The sequence below is a fragment of the Corvus moneduloides genome, chromosome 4, assembly GCF_009650955.1.
Source record: "Corvus moneduloides isolate bCorMon1 chromosome 4, bCorMon1.pri, whole genome shotgun sequence".
Classification (NCBI taxonomy): domain Eukaryota; kingdom Metazoa; phylum Chordata; class Aves; order Passeriformes; family Corvidae; genus Corvus; species Corvus moneduloides.
Window position 1 is genome coordinate 10,343,466 of NC_045479.1, and position 25,675 is coordinate 10,369,140.

Consider the following 25,675-nt stretch of genomic DNA (forward strand, 5'->3'; position numbering starts at 1 on the left):
TTCATGCCAGGGCATTGGAACGAGATGATCTTCAAGGTCCCTTCCAACCAAAACGATTCTGTGATTAGAGAATTAACATTTAATCTTTACATAAGTATAATCAAATTAATTTTAGGGGGATTATATTTTATTTTGCTTTATTTTTTCCCCATTACTTTTAAAGTTGGGGGGAGGTTGTTGTTGTTTTTGTTTGTTTTGTTGGTTTGTTGTTGTTTTGGTCTTCTGGGTTTTGTTTTTTGGTTTTTTGTGGTCTAACACAGTTGTAGTTGTGGGATCTTAATCTCTCCCTGTGGCTGCAGTGCTGCTGAGAACTGATCTTTGTTTCTTTCTGGGGTGTGAAAATGTTTACTTTTTAGCTAAACTACTAGGTGAGAAAGGAAGGGAAAAGTCTTTCTGCCTTGAGGTTATCACAAGAATTTTGTCAGAATCACAAGAGCTGCTGCAGATGAGACTTCAGTAGGTCTACCCTTCCAGGTTTTTTATTGCCATTAATTGCAGTGGCCCCCATTTGAGCATGCAAATTCATTGTAAACTTCCTTGTTTCAGGATGTGGAGTAGTATATATTTGAATTAGAAAATGCTGTTGCCTCACTTGGAACCAATCAATGTTTTGGGCTAATTGTCAACCCTCCTGTTTTCAGCACTTCCTTGGTTTCTTACTCTTCAGGTAGACTCATCAAGTATTAAGGCTGCTCCTGGTGAAAGCTGAATTTCACAATTAAGTCATATTTTCATTTTCTGATCATTTAAAAGCATTTCTTTAGAGCTATTTAAACAACATGCACAAAATACGGGTTTTGCTTTAGCCGAGTCTTATTTTTTTCCTTTGTGGAGCATCTGTATGTTCACACTTCCAGAAGGACTGTGGCACCAATTGTGAATTAATTAATTAGTTACTGTTTTATGTTTGTTCCCACGCTTATGTTCTGGGGAAAGCCTATAAAAAGTGGAGATGTGCCCAGATGCAAATGATATCAAAGAAATTATTAACTCTAAAAGTTGTGGAGTTGTTTTTTTTGAAAGGAAGGAGTTTTTGTTTTCCTTTATTGACTGATGCCAGACAGGGTAATTTTCTATGTTGAAGGCTCTTCATCTGGCTCTATGACGAAGTTTTGATAAGTAAATTTCTTTTACTGGCAGGATGATCAGAAAGTGATTTTCTTCAGCCACCACAGATCCTGCCTTTTTTAATTTTGGCTAACAGTGAATAACCTTCAACCTTTCTTGTTTGAGCTAGTCCAGCAATTTTAGCTTTTGTGTTCTCTGGAAAGGGCGCTTGGGTTATTCCAGAACACTAGGGCTTAGGGGTATTTTTTAAAACTATAAAGTCATTTAGTTGGGTAATCCTACAGAAAAGTAAGAAATACACTTTGTTACTTCAGACTAACTGTGTGTGTAAATTCTAGTTGTAGTCCATGTTTCAGTTTTTCTCATCTTGTTCTGGTCAGCTACGGGCAGAACCATCGTTCCATAAACTCTGTAATGCAGGAAATAGTACAAATTAAAGTACTTTATTAGCAAGTTCTGCTGAAGGGAGTTGAGTGCAGGTCCTTTAACGTTTTTTTGAAATGGAGATGACTTTGCACTTAGGAGTAAACTAAAGGAAAGTGGTGGACATAAAACTAAAATAAAATATTCTTACACCTATTAGAGGGAGATGTTAGGAGAACTGTATTCTTTTATAATTCTGTGTCCAGAGCCTCTTGAGGTTTCAAGTAAAAAAACCCTTCACTATTACAGGTTCCATACTCACAGTTTTTGGTGGTGCCAGACTCTGACATTGAGTAGTACCCAGAAATGGAACTGGCACATATGGCTTCTCTTTGCTTCTTACAGGAGAATTTGGAGCACAAACTGCAGTTTCCTTTCTGAGTGTTTTGTTTACTGTATCTTATATATTCATGTACAGTCAAGATCTCAGCTGGTTTTGTTCATTACTTTATTTGAATCCTTTGAGAGATACTTATTTATTGGAAAGTCAATGCATTATCGTATGAGTGTATGTTTGGAGTAAAAGGTGCTAGGGGTGTGGATTAGGTCAGATCAGTCAAACCTTTCTTTAATGAAGACATTGAGATGTTCCTTTCACCACCCAGATCTCAAGCATGCTTGGCTTTCAGATTGTTCAAAAAGTGGCAGCTGAATTAATTTAGCAGCTTTTTCCTTGGAGTTCTTTTGCTGCAAAATGAACAAGATTTTGTCCCCTCCTTTATTTTTTTTAAGATGGGAGAAATAAAGCTTTGAATTTTGTTAATTATACCCCAAAATTTTTTAAAGATGACCTAATTTATTTGTGTTCTTTTCTGAAAGCATAGACTTATTATCAGGGTCTTGCCTGTTTTCTGTACTTCGACAGTTTACTGAAATAGCAGTAACTAAATGTTGTAGAAATGTCTGAATTACTTTTATTCTCTTAGTCTAGCCTAAGGATGAGATACTTATTTTAGCACAAAGCCTTCGTATTCCTTTTCTGTGACCACTGTTTGCCGTGTGTGTTGGATGAAAACATGGAATGACTAATCCAAGGAGAATTTGTTTCCCTGATGCATTGAGAGAGATGATTCAGTTCCACTTCTCTCCTATGAATTAGGCTCAAGCAGATATTCCAGTTGCCTCTTCAAATGTAATTGAAGACAAGACTTTAGCTGATGCTGAGACAAAGAGAGCAAATGAACCCAAGAGCTGCCTTCGACAAGCTGTTGCAAACCTCGAAATCAAGCTTTGCAGTGCTGAAGAAGAAAAATTTAAAATCAAAAAGGTATGAATAGTTTTTTTGAAGGAAAACATTTGGCATTCATATAGAATTTAAATATAGGTGGAACTGGCAGAGGTTTGGAATACATTTGAAATTCATTTTTTTCATAGAAATTAGCTGAATTCCTGAGAAACTGGCCAAATTTAGAATCATAGAATCATGAAGGTTGGAAAAGACTTCCAAGACCATCAGTTCAACCTGTGACTGATCCCCACCTTGTCACCAGCACAGAACACTGAGTGCCACATCCAGGCATTCCCTTCAGGGGCACATCCAGGGATGGAGACTCCACCACCTCCCTGGGCAGCCCCTTCCAATGCCTGACCACCCTTTGCATGAGGAAATTCTCCCTGATGTCCAACCTGAACCTTCCCTGGCACAGCTTGAGGCTGTTTCCCCTCCTGTCCTGTCCCTTGTTCCCTGGGAGCAGAGCCTGACCCCCACCTGGCTACAAGACGTAAGGTCCCCTTGAACCTCTGTTTTTTCCAGGCTGAGCCCTGCTGCTCTCTCAGCCTCTCCTCATCAGATTTGTGCTCCAATCCCTTCGTCATCTCTATCGCCCTTTTCTGAATGCTCTCCAGAGACTGGCCAGAACTGGGCATACCACTCAACTTAGCCAGAATACTGGTTTTTTGTGTCTGAGGTCTATTTTGGGCTGAATATTTCTAAAGTGTCAGGAAAAAAACCCATTTTTTTAGCCTGAGAGGTAAAAAAAAAAAAAAACCAAAACCAAAAAACAACAAAACCCCAACACCAAAAAAACTCCAAGACAAACTTGCTCAGCATGATCCATGTGGCTTTGTTTTGATTTTTTTTTTTTGGGAGGGGGGAAGGAGCTCTGGTAGCTAAATTCTTCATATTCCTTCTGACCTGAGTGTAATAAGAGCACCAAGCAGGGCTGTGCCTGTAGTTACACATCTGAGTTAGCAAAAGGTCACTGAGGCATGGGAGAGTGAGTTTAACTTCTGTTATTCTTAATACTGTTTCTTGGGAGCCCTCAAGTTGTGCTGTGGAAGGAGCAAAGAACTTGTTGGAAGTGAGAACGAGGGTGAATAACTCGAGCCAAGGATAAGGAGGTCTGCAGAGGGCTGGTTTTGCTAAGTGTATGAAGGAAAGGTTGGAAGGGAAGCAGCAATGCAGGCTGGAAGAGGAGACAGGTTGAGAGAGGCTCTGGGTTGGTGTCCCACAGTCTGTTTCTATCTCGACAGTGGAATCTCTCAAACTGTTTTTACTGTTTTGTCCAAAGGCAGGGTTGAACTAAGCAAACCTACTCTTTCTGTCCTCCTCATGACCCTCTCAGTCGTGCCTTTGTTTGAATAGCTGCGCAGTGACCTGGCAGGTCATTTGTTTCTATACTGGCTTCCTGCGTGGCTTGGAGAAATAGTTGTTCTTGAGCAACTGAAAGGGTGCCAGCAGCTATGTACAATAGCAGTGGCTGCATTAAGGAAAAATAAAAATCTTTAGCTCTTTGTACAGTGAATAATTTTGAAGTTTATTGTCAGTGGTGTTACTCTCCTTCCTCTCTGTTGGTTCACGTTGGGCAGGCTTCCAGAGTGGCTCTCATTGAGACCCCAGAATATTTTAAGGTTTTATTCATTTTGGAGATGTAGACAGAGATCATTGTGTACATGCATATGTCTTATAGGATTCCTGCCTTTTCAGTGAAAACATTGGCTAACAGTACATTTAATATGCTGCTTTTCAAGTGCAGAAATGCAGAGCAAGATATTAAAAATATGGAAATAATTGGAATAGAATAGAACAGTTCCAGTTGGAAGGGACCTGTAACAACAGGTCCAGCTGCCTGAACCCTTCAGGATTCAGGAGAAGTTAGAGGATGTTATTAAGTGCACCTTGGCCACTTCACATAGGTCATTCCTTATACATGGGACATGCTTTGGGTTTTAAATACCTCACACTTGAAAATACTGCCTCAATTTAAAGACTGCAGTCAGAGTTTTCTTGCACAACCCTTTATCTCTGTGATAATTAAGGTAGCAAATATCACAGTGTTCAGAAATTAGATTAGTTCAAATAATTGACCGAATTTGTACTTTCGCAATTCGCCAATGTTTGTAATTTCATGGTTGTTCTTTTTTTTTCAAACTTTATAGGAATTGGAATATTTGCTGGAAAAACATAGTGTGCTAGAAATGGATTTCTTGAAGGAAAAAAAAGAAAAAGTGCTTCCACATCAAGATCGTTACAAGACACTCCAGGTAATTTCTTTCTTGTTCTATCTTTGTTTTTCAGGAGGGTTTTGTATAGAGTGTATTTATGTCCAACAAATATTCTTTTAAGCATCTATGGGCCTGCTCCAAAGCCTTTGAATTTAAAGAATTTCTAAGATTTTTAGATCAGAGCCTGATATTTGATGTCATCAGGAATGTAAGTTTAATATCCCACTTGCCTAACTACATTTTTGTAACTCAGATCACTCTTCCTTGTTAGGATCTATTTCAAAAAACAGATGAAAAGAAAACCACTTAGCACAGTAGTTGTGTTTTAACAGCATGACTTAGTGTGTTCTAGAGTGCTGTGGCCAGTTACTTGTGCTGTCTTACCTAACATCAATATGGAATAATTCATAGTGCATAATAAAAATCTGTAAAGTGTAACTAGATGATAGACAGTGGAATTAGAATTGCTTCCATTGTAAAAGTTAACATCATTCATTAAATAAATGTGTAAAGTTTCACATCCCAGAGACAATTTTCATTGAAGTTTTTGGTCATCTTCTAGTGTTAGAGCACAGCAAACTGTATTTCAGCATTTCAGAAATTTGTGTCTGTAACTCAGCTTCACTTAATTTTTTTGCTGCTGTGGATGATCTTTAATAGCTATTGTATTGTTTCCCATTTGTGCTTAATGGTTGCTGTAATAATTTGTTTTGAATTCCTGACAGCAGTACATTCTGGAATTTACAGTAATACAATTATCTAATACTGCTTTTTCGTTTTTGTGTGTAACACTTTACTCAGTGAAATAAATGTTTGCTTAACCATGATATACAAGGAAGTTTAACTTAAAACCCTCCTGATTTATGGAGTCCCATAATGATTAAAGTTATTGGTTGTCCTAAACAATAGAATGGGTGGATTTTGTGTTGTTAATACTTTCACAGTGTTCTTCAAGCAGAAGCATTTGAATAGTGGAAATGCTACTGAGGTTTGCAAGTACCAGTCTGTATCAAAGCTCTTTGATTCAGGTACTTCAGTTTTCAAAAATGACAATAAAAGGGTCATAACCTTTAACTTACTTTGTAGAAATGCTCATGTGCTTCCTCTTGTTCTCTTCTGGGTACAGCCAGAATCCAACCAGAGAGGGAAAGTGATCCATGCTTCTAAGAGCTGCCTGTTAAAATTAACTTTCATGAGACTTGAATTGTGGATGCCTTCTGTTACTACAGCTTTTAGTTTCTTTTGTCTTTCTCCTCTGGCTCCTGTAACATGAGGGTCACCACCTGTGGCCACACACTGAGCAGACCTGGCAGCTCCCGAGGACAGATGTCTATCCCATTGGCTCTGCCTTTTCCAGTAGAAACAGCTGGTTATTAGTGCTGTTGACCTGCAAAGCTTTAAAGCAGACTGCATTGGTGACTCTGGCGCAGCTTTGGGAACTCTCAGGATAAGGTTTCCAATGGAACCGATGCCGGCTTCCAAAGCTGTAGGTGTGCGTTGACTTAATTCCTTTAAAATGAAATTGCTGTGTTAATGTTTGAGTAAAATGTATAAAACCAATGCCTCAGGAGACTTTTCTAACTGCTTTTTACATGAACATGCATTGTTTCATGCACCTTTGTATTTACTAATTAACTGACTTCTGGCACTTGTGACAGGGAGTTCTCAGAAGCTGCTCTAGATATAACAAATCCAGTCACTTAATCAGATTTTTAGCAAGGTGAAGACCATTTTCTTTTCTGGAGAAGTTACTGTGCTTAGTTCTGAGAGAAGATTTCATAAATCTTTGTCAACTAAGTCAGTAATCTATTTTTTTTTTTTATATCATTTCCTATTGATTTCTGCCTCATTTAAGGGTGACAGGTATGTTACCACAGTTTTGTTCTCACAAAATTGGATCAATAAAATATGCTTTAGGTTTTTTGATACAGAAAAAAATACTTTGAAAGGCAAAGTAGGAACATAAAGATGTTTTCTCTGAGTTGGGGCTAATGAAGGAAGTCATGTTCTCGACTAGTCACAAACTTTCTTCATCATGGGTGTGAAAAAAGCCTTAAACTGAATTTGGTAGTTCTGAAAATTGAATAATTGAAGGCTAGTGATAATCACAATTCCTCAGCATAGGAGGCAGGGTTCCAAATCTGTTACAGTGTTAATATTTAACCAATGGATGACAACAGTGTTGCCACATTTATACTTGTGTAAAACCAAAAGGTAAAAGATTCTCTGTTTCATCTAAATAAAATCAGCTTTAAAAAAAAATCAAGATTGAACAGACTGTGTAGTATTTTTGCATTCTTAACATTGTTTCCATATGTAACTGCAACAACCAGAGACAGTAAAGGGGCAGCAGTGGGTTCATAAACAGAATAAACAAATTGCTATTAACTAGTGTTATAGAGTTGTTTGGATATTTAATGCAATGGTCTCTTTGAGATCATGAATTCATGTAAGCTTATAAAATTAGAGTTATGATTCCCACATTCCTGCTTCGGTGTTTGTAGTATTTAAGAGGCAGAATAATATAGTGTATTTCTAACTTCTTTACTTGCAAATTGGAGCTGAGTTAAAATTGCTGTGGTAAGTGTAACTTTAGGGGGTTTGACTTGTGTGCAGTGTTGCAGCCATAAAGTTGCAGTCTTAGCCTTATAATTCCTTGTTTATTTTAGACAGAAGAGAAACAGGTGCAAATGTGTCTGATTTTTATATTTTCTTGGTTGGTATGTCAGTCTTGTATTTTTCCCTTTTCTGATCACATCTATTCATCTCAATTAACACTTCAGCTCTTCCTTAGGTGTGAGTTGCTACATATTTTAAAGTCATTTGGGGCTAGTAGGTCATACAAGGTTTTGATGATAATGCAGATTTAGTGGTCACTTTAATCCTGGAAATCTAAAATCTGATGGTAGCCACATTAAAGTATGTTGTTGAAAAAAGCAAAGGCTGCATTTTAAAACTACCAAATTCCAATTTTTAATACAGTCAGAACCATCAATAGCAAAATGAGCTTTCCTGTTTAGTAGGTGATGTTCTCTCGTTTGCAAATCAGTGAGGGGAGCACTTAATTTGAGAAGAGAAAATAATGCCTGGTTTCAGCTGCTCTGAGCAGGAACTTAATTCTTCGGACAGATTGTTTAGCTGATAAGGCTCCTGATGTTTGGTCTATCTACAGACAACTGGTTTTGATGATTCACTAAGAACTGGATCATACTTTTCTCTGCTATTTCTTTGATTTACCACAGTCACATTTGAAGAAATGCTGCATTGCCGCTGGAAAATTCTAGTTGCGGTTATACACATTTTTTCCCATCATCATCTCTTTCTGGAAGTTAAGCAGGCTGTTTTAGTAAAGATCAATATAGTTGCTGTGGTGTGACCCTTCTTTTTGAAATAAACTCCTTTTTTATCTTTTGACAATTGACTTGTGTTCTTCCAACTTAATAAATCTGTAGTTGCTTTGAAAACACCAACAATTTTTTCTTTTGGAAACCATTTTTTTTGGTTTCACCTTTCTTTAGGGAACATCTTAAAAAAATTTATTGAAAGAGGGACTTTAATATGCTTATTTTATTTAGCAGTATTACTGTTTTTGCGAAGAATCATGATTGGAAATGAATTGGTTAGTAGTGTGACTTCACTTTAAATAACATTTTTGTGTGTAAAAAAGCGGGTCAGATAGGCTCCTTGTTTGAATGGTGTTTAGAAAGGCAGGAGAGAGGAAGATTATCCTGAATAAAACTTTGACAGAACAGTACAGAATGATCCAAAGGAAGTTCACTTGGTCCTGCAGTAACACCTAGCTGGGATTAAAGGTAACAATAACCTAAGTACAATCATTGCTGGTGTTAGATGTTGTTTCATTTATTTCTTTCTGTAGCTGTTGATATTTTGGGGAATTTTTCATTTGAGTACCTGTACAAATGTCACATTTAAATTATACAGCTTCAAATTATGAGGAAAAGGTTTTAAATGCAGTCATATAAAGATAGGAAAAAAAACCTGACATTTTGGGCTACTTTGTTCCCTCTTAACTCTGAGGGATGACTTTATTTTGATTCTGATTAATATTACCTAGTTTTTTGGAGGTTTTTATATATTAGACCCATATATCACACAAATTCATGTAAACCAGGATGCATATTTGGTTGTGTATGTCTCCTTGTTTTTGAAGATAGTGCTTCCACTTCCTTTTTATGTCAGAGTTTAGTGATGTTCATCCACGCAGGCCTCCTGTTGCCTGTGCTCGATTTCCTGCTGGTCCCTATGGACCGTTCTTGAGTTTGGAGTAGATAATCCTTGAGTAAGGACCAGCTCTTTTGGAGCCTTCTCTTTAGGGTTGTGTCCCATGTCCCTGGCAGATCCCAAAGAGGCCAAAGCCATCTTCCCTGAAGTCCAACGTTGTGATCCTTGTTTTTGCCCCTCTCCTGAACTCACCATCTCATGGTCACTGCAGTCAGGGCAGATCTCCACATCCCCAAAGAGTCCTTCTATGTTTCTAAGGCTCAGGTCCTACAGGGTGCCTCATGGATTGTTCCTCAGCTGCCTGTGTTACAGGGGTTGTTATCCGTGTGCCCCAGGAATCTCCTGGATTGCTGCATTGTCCCGCCGGCATATTCTGGGCGTGGTAACGTCCCTCGTGAGGAATCACATGAGTACCTGTGAATTGAGACTCCCTCTTGTTGTTTGGAGGCGGTCTCACCTGCCTCATCCCACTGGAGACTGTCTGGTGCAGAAATTCCCACTTGGCTGGCCTGCCTGCTAATCCCGACCCTCAAATCCTTCACTGATCCCCTACCCCAAAACAGAGCTCCACACATTCCAACTCCTCCCTCACACACGAGGTGACATCCTATCATCGCCCTCCTGGTCTCTCCTTCCAGGAGAGTGCATTTATGATCGTGGAAAAGGTGTTCTGCAGGAGGTTGGAAACAGGTCTTGGAGGTAGGTGGTTTTTATGGCTGGAGTACTAGAAAATGTATGTTTTCTTACAAAACTAATATATGACTTACATCCTGTTAAACACCATCTTCTAAGAAAATATTTAGGTTGGTTTTAGGTGCAGACATAGAGGAGACAGAATGTTAATAACAAAAAAAATAGGTGTGAAAAAAAAGTTTATGTACTGTACCTGCAAACAAATTTATAAATGAGATTCCAGGAAATTTCACGGGTCACAGCAGGGTTTAAAATTGTGGAACACGGAAAAAAAGGGGAATTTCAGAAAAGACACTTTAACAGATAGCAGTGCATCTTTTTGCTGAACTGCTAAAGGTATTTATGGGTATGGCAACAATCCCTTGCCCACCTCTTTTTCAAGTGAGTGCCAGATACCTCACGTTTATTTATTCACCTTTAATTTTTTTTAATGTTACTCTCTGTACTCTTCTTTCAGACACTCATTTTTATTCAAAGTCTTTATTTATTAATAATTTCAGAGCTGTTTACATTTTGGCCTGTTTCCCCCTCTCCCCCCAGTTTTGATGTCTTCTTTCCTCTAAATTATTTTTCCATCCACGAGGAAAAATAACTTTTTGTTTCTGTTATGAAAAGATTCTGCTCTTTTGCCTTATGTTTTCCTTTTAAACTTCGATTTTTCTTTTCTTAATTGTTTTGTTGTCTTGTTTCAGAATTATTAATTGGAGGACCGGATGTAAGACTAAGCATTCTAATTTTGTTTTTAAAATATGCTTCTCTTATGCTGTTGTGCTGTTGTTTAACAGCTTTGGGATGCCTGACTTGCCTTATAATCTGATATTCAGTTACAGTCACAGGGCATGCCAAGCATTTATTTTTTTACACTTGTGTGCCTCCTTTGGCTCCCTGATTGTAAAAGTATTCAAATAACTTTTAAATAACTTTCATTATCTTAGTGTGCAGGTAGGTATAAGCAAAAAAGGTTTTTTTAAATCGAGTTTTGTGTCTTCTCTTCTTTGTACGTGTCCTGATCTGTTTTATGCCAGTGCATCCTGGACTTATTTGAGTGCATTCACTGATTTATGTTCAGTGTGTCACAAGTCTGTGACAGCTACTGCACATCCTCATTGGCACATTCACAGCAAGTGTGTTCAGAGGGATTAATCTTTTTCTTTTTTTCCTACTTCACATGGAAATTCTACTTAAGAAGGTTGTGAAATGCCCAGATATATTTAGCACTGATCAGTTGGAGTTCTTTACCATCAAGCTTGTCTCATCACGGTTTTCACATCAAGGTTTTTCTAGCTTTTGTAGGAGTAGTATTTTGGTGGATTTTTGAGGGCATAATGAAAATGTGCAAAATGTCTCTAATAAGAAACCTTTGTAGAAAGGAACTTAGATTACTGTACTGCTAAGACAGTACTTAAGGCCAGTTATCTGTTATATAAATAAAATTTAATAGAGATTGAAAAAGTAAATTTAAAGGTGTAGCAGGTTAATGAGCAGTAAAATTTTCAGCAGTCTGCAGCCATTCATAGTTTATTAATGAACTGTGAACCAGATGAGATGATTTAACAGCGAAAAGGAGATGTTGCAATGCTTGCAGGACAGTTATCTTGGCGTGCACCCCCTTAAAAAAATGTGGGGAACGGTGCCAAAGCATCTCCATGTCTCTGGGTCCACTCCAGCCCTGTTTGTGTTCAGAGTAAAGCATCTGAGACCGGGTAATTATTGTGAGTACTTGAGCATTACTCACCACCAAAATAGTAACTCTTAGCCAATATCAGCCACAATTAGTCAATACTTTTAACAGAATTTGTATTTCCTGTTTATACACTTGGAGGCATAAGATGCACAGCAAATATCAGGATGATGTTTTGAGGAGAAATTTGAAGGATTGTAATTTCATTGCCCTTTAGCTGTTAAAGCGTGTTATTTGGTTTATAATTCATTAATAAACTATGAATGACTGCAGAATGCAGCTTAATACATTACTGAAACTTTTATTGCTTGATTAACCTGCTATACCTTTAAATTTACTTTTTCAATCTGTATTAAATTTTATTTGTATATAGTATACACTTGGTGTTGAAACACGGTTTACTTGTGTTTCTAAACCCAGGTGAAATGTATAATTTGCCAAGTATTAAGCAAATTTATTTGTATAAATGTATTCCAATCTAACTAATTCACCCACTGGAAGTTATTACATAGCCAAGAAACTCTTGTGATTTACATATCAAAGTTGAATTTATTCATCCCTTCTCAGTTACCTTGGAAACTTCCTTATTAGTTATGCCTTTACTTTTTTACTTGAGTAAACTGCCAAAATGTTAATATACAGGCAAAGTGTCAGCAAATAACTAATATTTTAAACTACTGCAAAGGTGTGTAGCAGGTCACTTCTATATAACTCCTGATATTGAGAAAGCAGTTCCAGAGATAAAGTATTGGTTACTTTACTGTTGCTGCTCTTAAATAAATAAATAACATTTTGCTGCTGAGACTTGTATAAGGTTTTTTCCTCATTAAAGGCTTAAAAGGTCCAGAACAGCATGTGACATTTAAAATAATCATGTACTTAAACTACTGAGAACTTTTTTACTATTCTTGGCAGAAGTTTTATCACTGAAAGAAAGCTGATACTAATGAAAACTAGAATATCTGTTCTTAAACCTGGAGGATATTGAGATAAAACAGATTTTCTCAATTCCATGCAATTCCTTAAAAATAAACCTATTACTTGAATGTGTTGATAAACACATACGGTGTTTTGGGTTTGGATATGCTTTACAAATTAAAGCATTCTCAGGCAAATCATTGCTTGGGATGAACAACATTAATTTCCAGAAGTGAGTACCATAATGAAAAAATGAAATTATGAAAATGAAGGTCTAAATAATGCTTAGAAAATAATCTAAGGCATTGCAATAAAGGACTGAGAGAAATTCTGAATTTCTTAAGTTATTGTAATTTTTTAAATATATTTTAAGAATAATTTCAGCCAGTAAGCCTGCGCTTAATGTACTTCCTGTTTATGTAGGGAGAACAGTCCATGTTTCTGTGCTAGGTTTTCAAAGGGCTGGGTTTGTAGTCTGGCTTTTGAGATAAGTAAGAAGTGAGAGTGTCATTGGAAAGCAGGTTTCCATTGACCTGCTAGGCAGAGAATTTGTAATAAGTCTTGGTAACTTCAGGGAAGCTCTGAAGGAAAACACAGTTTGAGCTCATAAGAAACAAAGAATGGAGAATGTTCTGAACCTCCCTTATATTCAAAATTTATAGCTGGAAAGGTACTTCTAATGCTTGAAGAGTCTTCTTGTTTGTGATAAGCAGAAAAGGAGATCCATTTCCATCTTTCTGAGCTAAAACCTAGTTCCAGACAGTGTGTGACGCCTGCTTTTGTGAAAGCACTTTGTGAAATACTTTTGTGAAATACTTTGTTTAAAAGAGTAAAAAAACCACCAAAAAATAAAATAAATAAATAAATAAATAAAAGCCTGAGAAAAGGTCAGTGGAGAGAACAGTTCCAGGGTTTCATGTGGAGTGTGATTACATCTCTGCCCCTTGGGAGTTCCGTTACCTGCACAGAATCCCCAGTGGGAAAACAGCTGCGTTCAGCTGGGCTGGTGGGGAGTTCCCTGAGTCCCTGGGACTTGGACTCACTGCTTATGAAGACACATTGCAAGTCTGTGTCACTTTAACACATTTAGTGGGGGTGTTTTAAGATAGATTAAGCAGGTCTTAGATATCCTATGCTGTTATTTACTATAAGTGTGGTGACAGTTGTCAACTGAGGAAAATTATTCAGGGCTTTATGGAATTTAGGCAAAAATGCAGTGGACATCTCCCATGCAGGAAGAAAGGGGATACTGTAGCTAACGAAGACCACAAGAATAGTGTGATGATATCTCATATTTCACATAATATTTTCGTTAGAGAGTTTCATATGAATGTGGGTCTAGTGGCACTCTCCCTCCTGCTTCCATCAAGTTTGTCTGTCTTAACTGTCACATTCTTTTGAGAAATTATTATTTGTTAAATAAAAATAGCAGCTCTTCGAGGCATGTTGCAACTCCTGTGACAGTACTTCATCAACCTTCAACACAGTCCCATTCTGTCACCACCAATTAAATTATCTTATCTTGTACCAATCACTGCCACAGCTGATGAATCTTCCATTGCACAGCGGAAGCCCAATAGTATTTTTTAAGGAAGAATAACATTTTTATTCATTTTTTTTGATATGTTGTATTTTTAACTGGTGCTGCACTACTTTACTTTTTTTAATGTGGCCTCCAGTCCTTTAAATACCTTTACATATGCTTAATAAATCTGCATATATCCAGTTGAGAAGGCTATATTCCAGCAGGATTTGCTTTCCCTTTTTGAAAACACTTTTAGCCAAGAGCCTTACTGTAAGCTGTGTTTGTGCCCCTCTGAAGAGGGGAGCTGCTCAGAACAAGAACGTGTCTTAATCATGATTTTTCTCATCTGGGTAAGCCAATTTGTGGGAGGTCTGATGTAGTGTAAAATACCAAGAAATTTCAAACCAAGCTAAAACACAGCTCAAGCTTTCTGTCAAATTCAGTCCTAATGCTATGGCCTTTAAAACGTATTTACATTTTAATTTCTCACATACAACAAAGGAAGAGTGAGCTTGTTTTTGTCTCCTTGCCAGCTGGCTTGGAGAAAGGAACCGAGGAACTTTGAAAGGGGTGGTGTTTGTATGATCTGGGTTTGTAGAGTTAGAGGAAACGATATTTGTGTCCAAATTAGAATCCCTCTGCTTCTCCCTCTCATTCTTTCAGCAACAACAGGGTTCTTACTGGAGGGGAAAGGTTTTTTCTGCTGTGGGATATTTGGTGGGGTTTTTTGGTTTGGGATTTTTTTTAGGGGGGAAGGAGGAAGATTGCTTTTTTGTTTTTAACTGCAGCATATTGAATAGATTAAAGAGGGAGCTGTGGAATTACTGTTGTTAAAAATAAAAAATTCAAATATGAGAATTGTGGTTTTAACATCCTTGGAGGGAAGGAGAGAGTGAGGGGAAGAAGAAAGTGAGGGGTGTTCTAGAAATGATGAAATGGCAACATGGAATAGATCTGGAGTGAATGAGTGTAAGATACAGTAATGGGAAGGTCAGTTCCTCCCTCAAATTTATGCATCTGTCAGAAAATATTTCTTTCAATTTTGTTTAAGTGTTGATATCATCATGATCAAGAAGTAAATAGTGTGTATAAAAGTGTCAAGAATCTTGAGTTGTGTTACTCTTAGGCTATATTTTGAAAAGCACAGGTATATGTCTATTTTTGTTGTTTTCACTGTAACTTTAGAATTCTGAATATTTATCTGTATGTATGAATCCATTTGCTTTTTGTGGTCAATAGTAATACATTTTAAAATTAGATTAGATGACATAGCTTAACGATTTGTAATTTTTAAAATTTAATAGGTCTGTGTTTTTCAAATCACAGTTTGATTAAAAAAAACCCAAAACACCAAAAACCAGTTTAAACCCAACATAGCTTTTAGTTTCCTCTAAGTAACTTAGGGTGGTATCAATCATTGCTGACTCTATCAGAATGTTACATCTGATGGTTTTTGGCAAAAAAAAAAAAAAAAAGAAGTTGATAAGTTGATTTTGACTTTGGTTTGGTGATTTTAATGAGACTGCTTTGCTTTGAGGAAGAGATTAGGCTAAATTTATCATTTTTTTATAGAGATTGGTTAGATTTTCTGCCTACCCCATGTCCTCAAACTTAACTTTTCTCCTCTGGAGTAACTAGTTTTGCTGTTAGTTCAGTACCATCAGTGTTTCACAGTAAGTGAAATAGAGAAACTAATAAATGCATGTTATAGTTTTCACATTGGATTGCTCTTTAGATGCCCAGGTTCATATCTAGGCTCCAAAGTATAAGAGGGTTTTGTGGCAGAGGTCTGGGTGTTGTTTGTTTGCTACAAATACTGTAGAACTGGAACTTCATTGATGTCAGGCAATTTGATGGTGTCAGGATTTTGTCATCATCTTTGCTAATCAAGCCCAAGTTCTTAAACACATTCTTGAGAATTAAATACTGTCATCTTGATTTGTCCATCTTATGTGTTGCTTGAAAAAGAGCAAAGCAAGACTTTCTTTCTCCTCCCACGTGTGAGTTTAACACTTGTAAGAAGTGGGGGTTTAGTCACCTCAGAGGTGGGAGGTGGTGAAAGAAATAACCCAAAGCAGGCCCTCATGTATCAACCAACACAACAATTGACTGGATTCTGGGGACCCATGCCAAACGTGCACATACAAATGCACGGCGTCTGGGAAGCAAGCAGGGCCAGACCTTCACCAGTTCAGCACAAAGGAGCAGGAGAAAAGAGTTGTCATTTGTAAAAACAAGCAGCTTCAGACCACAGAGCTCAGGAGTGATGAGAGAGTTGGCTGTCGCTATGAGAGAGTTCTGCATCAACTCAGAGACTGGGGGAAGCCGCTGATTATTGGAAAGAGACAAGAAGGAGGATGGATGGAGGGATGGATCCAGGCATGCCAGCCTTTTGGTCTTTGAGAATATCATGACGTAGGTGCTCTTGGCAGCTGTTTCTGGGCACGTGAACAAGGTGATTGGGAACAGCCAACATGGATTTACCAAAAGACAAATTATGCCTGACCAACCTGATTGCCTTCTGTGATGAAGCTCCTAGACTGTGGATGAGAGGAATGCAGTGTACGCTGATTGAATCTGGAGAAGAAAAAGCTTAGAGGAAACCTAATAGCAGATGGCCAATACCTACAAAGTTGTCAGAAAAATGGAGCTAGGCAGGTTTTGCAGAGATATGTAGCAGGAAATGGTGATAGATTAAAACATGGGAAGTTGTAACTTGCTATAAGGAAAAAAGTGTTCTATGATGAAGATAAGCATTGAGATGTCTTAGCCAGAGAGATTGTGAAATCCCCATCTTCGGAGTTTTTCAAGATCTCACTGAACAAGGATCTGAACAATCTGGTTTGAATTCAGTGTTGATCTTGCTTTCAGCAGGAGGTTAAGCTAGATGACCTCCAGAGGTTCCTTCCAACCTGAATGATTGTGTGATTTTGTGATTTAATACTTTGGTCATAAACTGAGAAAAATAAATAGCCTACTCCCAGTCACTAAAGTTATAACTCCAATCCAGGGGATATTCCCCAGGCTGAATTATTTGGAATATTTTACTCCAATCTGGCCTACCTCATTGCTAATTAAGGGCAGGGTCAGGAATGCCTGAACCAAAAATCTGATTAATGCAGTATTTGAAATGGTAAACTAGTCAAAGTATCAGTTACTGTAAACTTAAATCACTGTTGTATGGAATATAACATTTTTGGTGGTTTTAAATATATCTGCCATGTTAAAATAGGAGCCTGTACTATGAAACCTATCCATGTTCAGTGTGAGGTTTCACAGGAAGCAAAATAGAGTCGTTCAGAATGTGGAGCTGCATTACCAGCTCCCTAAGAGACACTGGAAGCGAGAAGGACTTCTTATAAAATCTGTCTATCTGTGATTTGGGTACCTCTTTCTGGACTGTGGGAGATGCTTCCTTCCAGCTTGAATTTTTCTGAGGTTAGGCAAAAATCCCTTTCTTGCAGAATCCATAGCAGTATCTTAAAATAAGCAAGCAGTAGTTATTTCTCCTGTTTCCTTTATATAGTTGTTTTCTCTGGAAAAGGTGTAACTTCTATCTCTTTGGATTTTTTTTTTCCTCTTCATGCTTAGACTATATACGACTTTTTAAGGAAGTAAAACAACCAACAAGTTAATCTTCAAGTTTACAGCCTGGTAGCAGTTCTCTGATGCAGGAAAATGGGAGTTCAGTTGCAGATGATGTCTGTGTTCTGCTTTGGGCAAGATGGTCTAACTGACGAGTGTTTGATTTTATTTCATATCCCTCTTTTCTCTGGAACAACAAGGTCAAGAGAAGCTTTTCATGCAGATCTTCAGCTAAGAAAGTCTTTAAAAGGCTGTGTTGTCATCTTCTTCAGTGCCTGTTTTTCTTGGTATTTACTTTATCCCAAGCTCTTTGATTTGATGCCAAATTTCCCAGGCTGCTGATTATTCTATTTTCTGATCTAAATTCTTGTCAATTTTCTTATGAAACAAATGCAGCAACTTGATGCAGAGATGGATGCTTGTGTCTCTGGTTGCCCAGTGAGTTTTGTTCAACTTGCATATCATCACTTGTCTTCAGGAAACCAACAAACAAAAATGCATTTGTAGCCCAGAATGAGCATGGCAACAATTTGTGTTGAAGATGCTTTGCTTGTACTTTGATGGGAAAATCAGCTGTTGATCAGCTAGGTTTCATATAGTATGTCTGCTTTGGAATGCTGTTAGTCTTCCAAAATGTATTTACAATTCAGAAAAGGAGTTAAGATTGAAAGAAGAGATAAGCATATCACCATGGTTTGCTCCCCAAGTTTTAATTCAAGAGGCAGCCAAAGAAAATAGTTCACATGCTGAAAATGAAAAGGACATTTAAATGTAAAGATGTAACTTTTCTTTCTGTTAATTTTGTGCTGAGTAGGATTGCTTATGTTATAATGAAACTTATTTTCTATATTGCAAAAACAGGGAAGAAGACTAGGTTTCTTATTACATTGGAAAAATTTCAAAGATATGTTAATCTTACAGCTCAACAAAAAATTATTAGAGCATTTGCATACAATGATGCTATGAGTTCTTATTTTATATTTTCTAGAAGTTTGGAAAGTTTTTATTCATGCTTAAGTGAAATTTATTCCTGCATGCTTTTGAAGCTACTTGACTGAGTGTCAAGTTTCTTTGTAGTCGTCATGGGTTTTTAAACGTCCATGAAAAGACTGAAGGTATCCTCTAGGAATGTGCTGTGAACATCATTATGTGTTACGAATAATACAACTCTATGAAAATTCAATATACATTCCTTCAATTAGTTCTATTTCTAAAGCATATGTTGATTACTTCTCAAAGGTTAACAGAGCTACAGATGGAAATGTTACCAATTTTTGGCACGTAAGGTATCTCTAGTTACAGTTTTGTTGATATAAATTGTGGGTTTGGTTACTATTTGTTTTGACATATGAAGATTCATATGTTTGAAACTGGTAATAAAAGACTGTATCCAGAATAAATATTAGGAAACAACATATATACTGTAGTGAGCTGTAGGCAGCGGGTCCTTTGGAAGGGCTCACCTGTGATAAATATGCAGCACTGCGCTGTTTGCTTTGTAGGATCTCTTTTAGTACTTTCTGTGGAAAAGTTTTGAGAAAAACCAAGTAGCCTCAGGAATAATACCTAGTGTATTAGGACTTGGTAAATACAATTACAGAATCAACTAGGTTGGAAAAGAGCTTGGAAATTATCAAGTCCAACCTATGACCTAGCACCACCTTATCAATTAAATTGAGTGCCACATCCAGTCTTTCTTCAAACACCTCCAGGGACAGTGACTCCACCGACCTCCCTGGGCAGCCCATTGCAGAACCTGACTGCTCTTTTTGTACCATTCCTTCAGGTCTTTATATGCATTGATAAGACCCCCCCGAGCCTTCTCCAGACTAAACAGTCACAGCTCTCTCAGTCTCTCTTCATGTGAAGAATGGTCCCAACCCATCATTATCTTTGTGTCCCTTTGCTGGTCTCTCTCCAGTATGTCCATCTGTTTTTTTCTACTGGACTCAGTACTCCAGGAATGGCCCTGATAGTGCTGAGTAGAGGGGTAGGATCACCTCTCGTGACCTGGGGACACTATTTAGCCTTATGCAGTCTGGGATTGCTGGCCTCATGTTCAAATTCTTGTCCACTGGGACAGACTGCCACCTTTTGGGCGTGCCAGTTCAGCCAATTTTTAATCCGCCTCACTTTCAGCTTCTCCTGACCACACTTAAGCAGCTTCTCCAATGAGGATTTTAGAAAAGTGTCAAAGGCCACCAGTAACTAAAATATCCATGAGTTACTAATGCTTATTTCAGTAGAAATCCAAAATGTAGCTCCCTACTGTGAAAAAATTCACTCTGTCCCAGGAAAAAACAGCACAATCTCCTTCCCAGGTACTTCCCACTGCCCAACATGTAGCTCCTTGTGGTTTCTTCTCATTTCTTGAAGACAGGAATGACATTTACTACCTCCAGTTCTCAGACACTTCTCCAGGTCATTGTGATCAGTCCACAGCTATTGAGCAGAGCCTCACAATTACATCTGCCAGCTCCCTCAGCACTTGTGGGTTCCTCCTGTCAGGCATCATGGACTTAATTGTGTCCAGCTTGCCTAAGTATTTCCTAACATGATCCTCTTTCCCTAAGCCATCCTTTTTCCAGACCCTTGCAGTGTGGAGGTCAGTCTCCTATCTACAGAAAGAAGGAAAACTCTCCTAGTGTAGTTTTTTCACACATAGCTATGAAGTGTGTCATACACTTCATATCATGAAGTGTACTACAGTAAAGAACTTCATAAATGCTGATACATTTTTAAATACATGTGCTATATAAAGTTGTGTTGGGTGTTACAACTGGCTTCAGTATCAGTAGGCATTGATGACAGCTGGCAACCCTTTCCATATTAATAGTTTGTTCTTCATGGACCATGGTGGAATTTAATTTGATCTGAAGACTGATGCTTTTGAGATAAGAGACATGAAAATATCCTAATGAAGCTCAGAATTCCTTTCATGCTTACTATGTTGTTTAATGGAAGTGTTCTCTTCTCAGCTTCCCTGGAATTGTTCTCCTGTTCGCTCCTTCTTCCTTGCTTCCTCTTGCTATCATGTCCCACCCTTTAGGTTATGTGGGGAAGTAGGAAAGCATCCAGGACATAAGTTGCCCTGGCACGTTTGTAGCTTTATCCCAAAGAAGTAAATGTCTGTGTAATATTTTAAAAACCTCAAGGCAGCCAGAGAAGGCTTTCTGAGCCTTTTGTAGGTGCTATTTACATACTAACAATGCGTTAGCTTCAGCACTTCTTTTTATTGTTTAATGTCCTCTTCAGTGGAGAGTCTCTGTATGCATACCCTGTAGGGAAAAAAAGAGCAGATACAACTTATAATTGTTCTTCACAAAATATTAATGTCTTAATGTGACAGGGTAGAGATCCCTGTTATACACTGCAAATGCTCGGAGAGTGTTATGGGAACTGTAGTTATGTTTCGGTTTGGAGCATGTTCAGGCTCTTCCCTACTATTTCCTTTGCATAGTTTTTCACATTTAATCAGTCATAATACTCCCAGCAGGCTGGTCTGTTCACACTCACTCAACTCTGGCTCAACTCGGTTCTAACTCAGCAGGAAATGTCCTCACCACCACGATGTTAGGCAGTTGCTTGTGAAAGTTTGTTTGCTACCTCACTTCATTATTCACCTTCCATTGTTATGCTCCAGGTACAAATGATATTTACTTGTATGAAATAAATCACAGTGTCTCCTTGGTTCCTGTGGTGAGCTTAAGGCTGTGTGTAATGTGGGGGTTTTGGTTATCTCGGGAAATCTGAAATCTTTCTCTCCTCCCTATATTTGTCCTTATCTTTAGGTTCATAGCTGTATCTTTCACTAGGATGTTGATGATAGGACTAAAGTGAAAATATTTGCTTTGTTAGAGACCTGGAGATGCTCCTGTGTCTTAGTTCTATAGAGCTCACATTCTTATTTCACATGAACAGAAATAGTGACCAATCTGTATTTTATACACAATAGCACACTCTAGTGTGTATATTAATTAGCCATTATGGACTAGTTCTCATCATATTTACCTCAATTTCTCATTGATTTAGTTCTGTTGCATTGAGTATTACTATTTTTTCTCTGTGCTTGGGTGAATTGAAGGAAATATGTATGTCTTCAAATAAGAACTTAAGTGCTAGATGTTATCTATAATTTTTTTGAATGATGCTCTGAAAGAGAGAAGAGTTGATTTTACAGAGGTGAAAATCTCAGTGCAATGGAGTCCAGTATGAAGAGTTTTAATGATGTAATTGTGTAAAGCAAAGCTGCATAATTTGAAATTTGTCTTCTACTTCAGTTACCTGCAGGGAACTATAGTTTCCCTTCTTGCATGAGTACAGAAATGAGGAGGGAAGAGAGTGCATTACTTTCTGGTTCAGACTTGCAGCTGCCTCTGAAGGTACCACAGCCTTACAGAAGATAGGCAGTCAGCAGCAATTCATATAACTGCCTTGAACATTTCCTACAGGAATAAAAGACTCCTAACTGGGGTTACAGGAATGCCTTGGTGTCAATGCTTCATCTTGTGTTACCAGTTCCCAATTAGGACATGACCTTCAACAAGTCACTGGTTCTGAAAAACTTGAGGAATTTATTGTAAGGGGACAAAGTGCACTTTTTGCTCTGTGTTTTGCTTTGCCTGGTAATGCGAGTGAGAGGCACTGTGCTTTCTACCAGAATGGGATGTCTTACTTCCTCAGTCAAAAGAACTGGGGTTTTTTAACCTGTACAATATCAGAGTTTGAATTATTTGTGATGTCAGTGATACATGGTTGCACCACAGTGGGATTAAACTGATGTACCCACGTTGTGTATTGTTGTCTGATGTAGTAGTTTATTTACACATCAAAATATTTCCATCTTCAGTTCTTCTGCTACTTAGCAGTTGTTCTTGCAGGGTTTCACAAAAGCCCACAGTTTTATTAAAGAAAATCTGAATGTCTCATTATATTTGGGCCAGGGATACAAGGATTGTGTAGCTGTAGTTTCCCACTTTTTGCTAAGATGACCCTTTCAGGAGAAGGGAATCAAATGACAGAGCAGAAACCTCTTGGTAAATATAGTCACAGACTGATTAATTAATTTTAACGGTGTTACATGTTGTTACACAACAGAATTGAATATGCTTTGTTAGACACTAGGTTTTGCTTATTCCAAGCACAAAGGTCTTAGGAAACATAGAATTGTATTAATTAAATTCAACTCTTTTTTGACCCAAAAAGCAAAAATTATACAGTGTAAGTTGTGTATGGTTTTGTCCTATGATCACTGCCCGGTAACATTTGTGATTAATGTGTTTCTGCTTTCTGCACCAAGAAAATCCAAAGATGATTTAAATCCACTGTGATTTAAAGCAGCTACGTCCTGCCATAGGCACTGGTACCAGAACAGACCCTGAAGCAAAGAATAAGGCGGGAGGGGATGTTTTTCATCTTCTTACTAAGTGGTGATTGGAAGAAGTGGTGCTGCTCATTGATAGCGGGAAATGCTGATGAGAATCCAGCAAGGTGTTCACGTTGCAGACTTAGCAAACTGTTAGATAAAGGAAAAAATGCCAGAATGTTTCTGTCCAGGTTCCTTTTACATAATAACTGTGCAGAAAATAAAAAGCGAATGATGCAGCTTTGTTTGAAAAACATATTCAGGATTTCTTTTGCAAGAAGAGTTTCCTGGGAATCTTTAGAATAAAACAAAAGATAAAAGAGGAGCTACATAATAAGTAGGAGAAAGGTGTGCATTTCTGAGGAAATGGAATCTGATGCTACTTCATCTCAACATTCTCATTGGTAGAGGCAGTAAATAATATTCACTAAGAGGGTGATTTGAAAGTCCTGCCATCCACAGGTATACCAAGAAACAAAGAAAGTTCTAAAAACAAAATTTGGAGAACCATTTAGAATCATCTGGGGTCTATAAAGTAAAATTAAGAAATAAAAATAAGTTTAATACTGGGACCTACTTGAATTTAGCATATATATATCTATATATATATAGATATATATATATAAAATATCTAAAGGATCAAGCTGTGTACATTTCTTCATGAAAGACACCAAAACTGAGGAGAATAATTGGTATTTATTCTCCTAATTAAAATTGTGTTATGTCGGGTGCTAATGTTGTATATAATCTTTTCCATATTTTTGTACAGGAAAAGCATAAGCAGGAATTAGAAGACATGAGAAAAGCTGGACATGAAGCCTTAACTATTATTGTTGAAGAATTCAAGGTAATTGAGTTGCCAAGCTAACAAAATTTCCAAATGGTGTTATTGTAATAGTGAATAGGATGACTGCCTGCAGTGCACAATTATTAGTACTGCTTGTGCTGATTGCTTGACCTCTCTCACTGTCTTTTCTGTTTTCAATTTAGATTGTTTGGTCTGAAATTTTGCATGACATGTTTTCCCAGCCTGCACTTTGGAAAACTTCAGATAAAGTTGGTTAGCCATTTTCAGTAAGGAAACTTAAAACCAGAAGAAACCCAAAATTCTCAGTCAGTTGTGGTAAACTTTGGGTTGGATTGTTTATCACAAATCCACGTTTTGGACCTCTTCAGTCTCCAGAGCTGCACTTGCAGGAAAGCAGCATCACAGACCAGTTCAGCAGGTTTTTATCAACACTAAGGGAGGGAGTTATGGATGAAATAAAGCTGAATCTGTAGTTCTTCTTCTATGCTGCTTTAGTTCCTGTCTGCTTGTAAGATGAAGGAACTGGATGTTACCATGGAGCATAAATCTGTGTCTTTTGTTCTGTTATGGAAACTATTGAGTAAGAAACGCACAAAGGACAAAAACTGAATCAAGTTAGGAGGAGCAGGTAAAGCTAAGAATTCTAAGTAGGCTTAAAACAGATCTGGCAGGAGGAAAACTGATAATGGGAAATGTAAATGAAGGCTGGTTTTGAAAATGAAAAGGGAAACTTAAGACCTGGTAGGCATCTGCAAACTGGGAACACAAATCTGACCATCTAGTTAGTGAAGGGGAATTTCAAATTTTAACTGTTTGGTAGCAGTAATTTGTAAACAAAGTATGATCTGGCATGGAGGGCAGGAAGATTTAATGGTGGGCTTGGAAGTGCTGGGTTAGGGGTTGGACTCGATGATTTTAGAGGTCTTTTCCAACCTTAATGATTCTATGATAATACAAAAGCCTTTTAATAATTTTCCTAACAACTGTTAGTAGTGTTCTAGCTAATATTGAAACTGGCTCTCTGTAGAAATATGCCTGTCTCCATCAATATGAATTTTATTAATTTCATCTGAAGGGAACCTATCCAGAAAAAAGTTTCAAAAGTTTCCATTCCTGAGAAAACTGAAACATGGCCACTGGTGGTGTCCCACTTCTCCATGACCCCCTCATTTCACTTCTGGGGGAGAATTATTGTGCTTCTCTTCCCTTACTTCTTTGAGGACCCCTTTGCCATAGAAGTTCTCAAATGGGAGTGTTCTTTGGAGTGTGTGCCTTTGAATGGGCCACTCAACATCTTCAATAGCAGCATTTTTCATTTCTATTTTGTTCTAGATATGTGTAAAATATCTGGCTGCTCTGTGTGAACTTATATTTTGAAAAAGCTTGTGAGTTTTTGGTAATTGCTGAACTTACATTTCTTTCTTTGTATTTTTGAAAATACAAGCAAATTGTCAAATGCAACAATTTTACAGTATTGAATGAAAGTTTTGAATGTTTTCTAGGTATGATTTTTCACCATTTAAATTTAAATTTTTCACCATTTAAGTTTGTCTGAGCTAAAGGAGAGCTCTGCACAGGTCCTATTGGCCCTTTAAAGGAATAATTTATTCATGTGTAGTTGGGTAAAGGGATATATTTATGTGTCATAATCATTTTTGAAAGCTGTTTTACCAGTCAGCAGCAGCTGGGTAGATCTGATACGCCATCTGGAAAATAAGATTTATGTTTATCAGTTTCAGTGATTTGGCACAAAAGATTAGGGAGTTAATTGAATCCTGTGTTTCTAAACAGTGTTTATATTTAGTGTATTATTTCTCATAGTATGCCTATATTCAAGTTGCATAAAGTCAGTCTTTAATACCAGGGAACCATGACATGAATATACCTCATACAAGCCTTCCTGTTGCCTCATGTGGCTAGTTG

At 37.6% G+C, this 25,675-nt stretch overlaps 1 protein-coding gene across 3 annotated transcripts in view; it reads left to right on the plus strand.

Moving 5' to 3' along the window:
* The window catches only part of CCDC91 (coiled-coil domain containing 91), a 122,880-nt gene that overhangs the window by 35,262 nt on the left and 61,943 nt on the right, over positions 1-25,675 (plus strand). For all 3 annotated transcript variants that reach the window (XM_032106552.1, XM_032106550.1, XM_032106551.1), the window contains 3 exons: positions 2,591-2,758; positions 4,870-4,974; positions 23,714-23,791. In XM_032106552.1, coding sequence (XP_031962443.1) covers positions 2,591-2,758; positions 4,870-4,974; positions 23,714-23,791 — 351 coding nt within the window. The remainder of the gene's footprint in view (positions 1-2,590; positions 2,759-4,869; positions 4,975-23,713; positions 23,792-25,675) is intronic.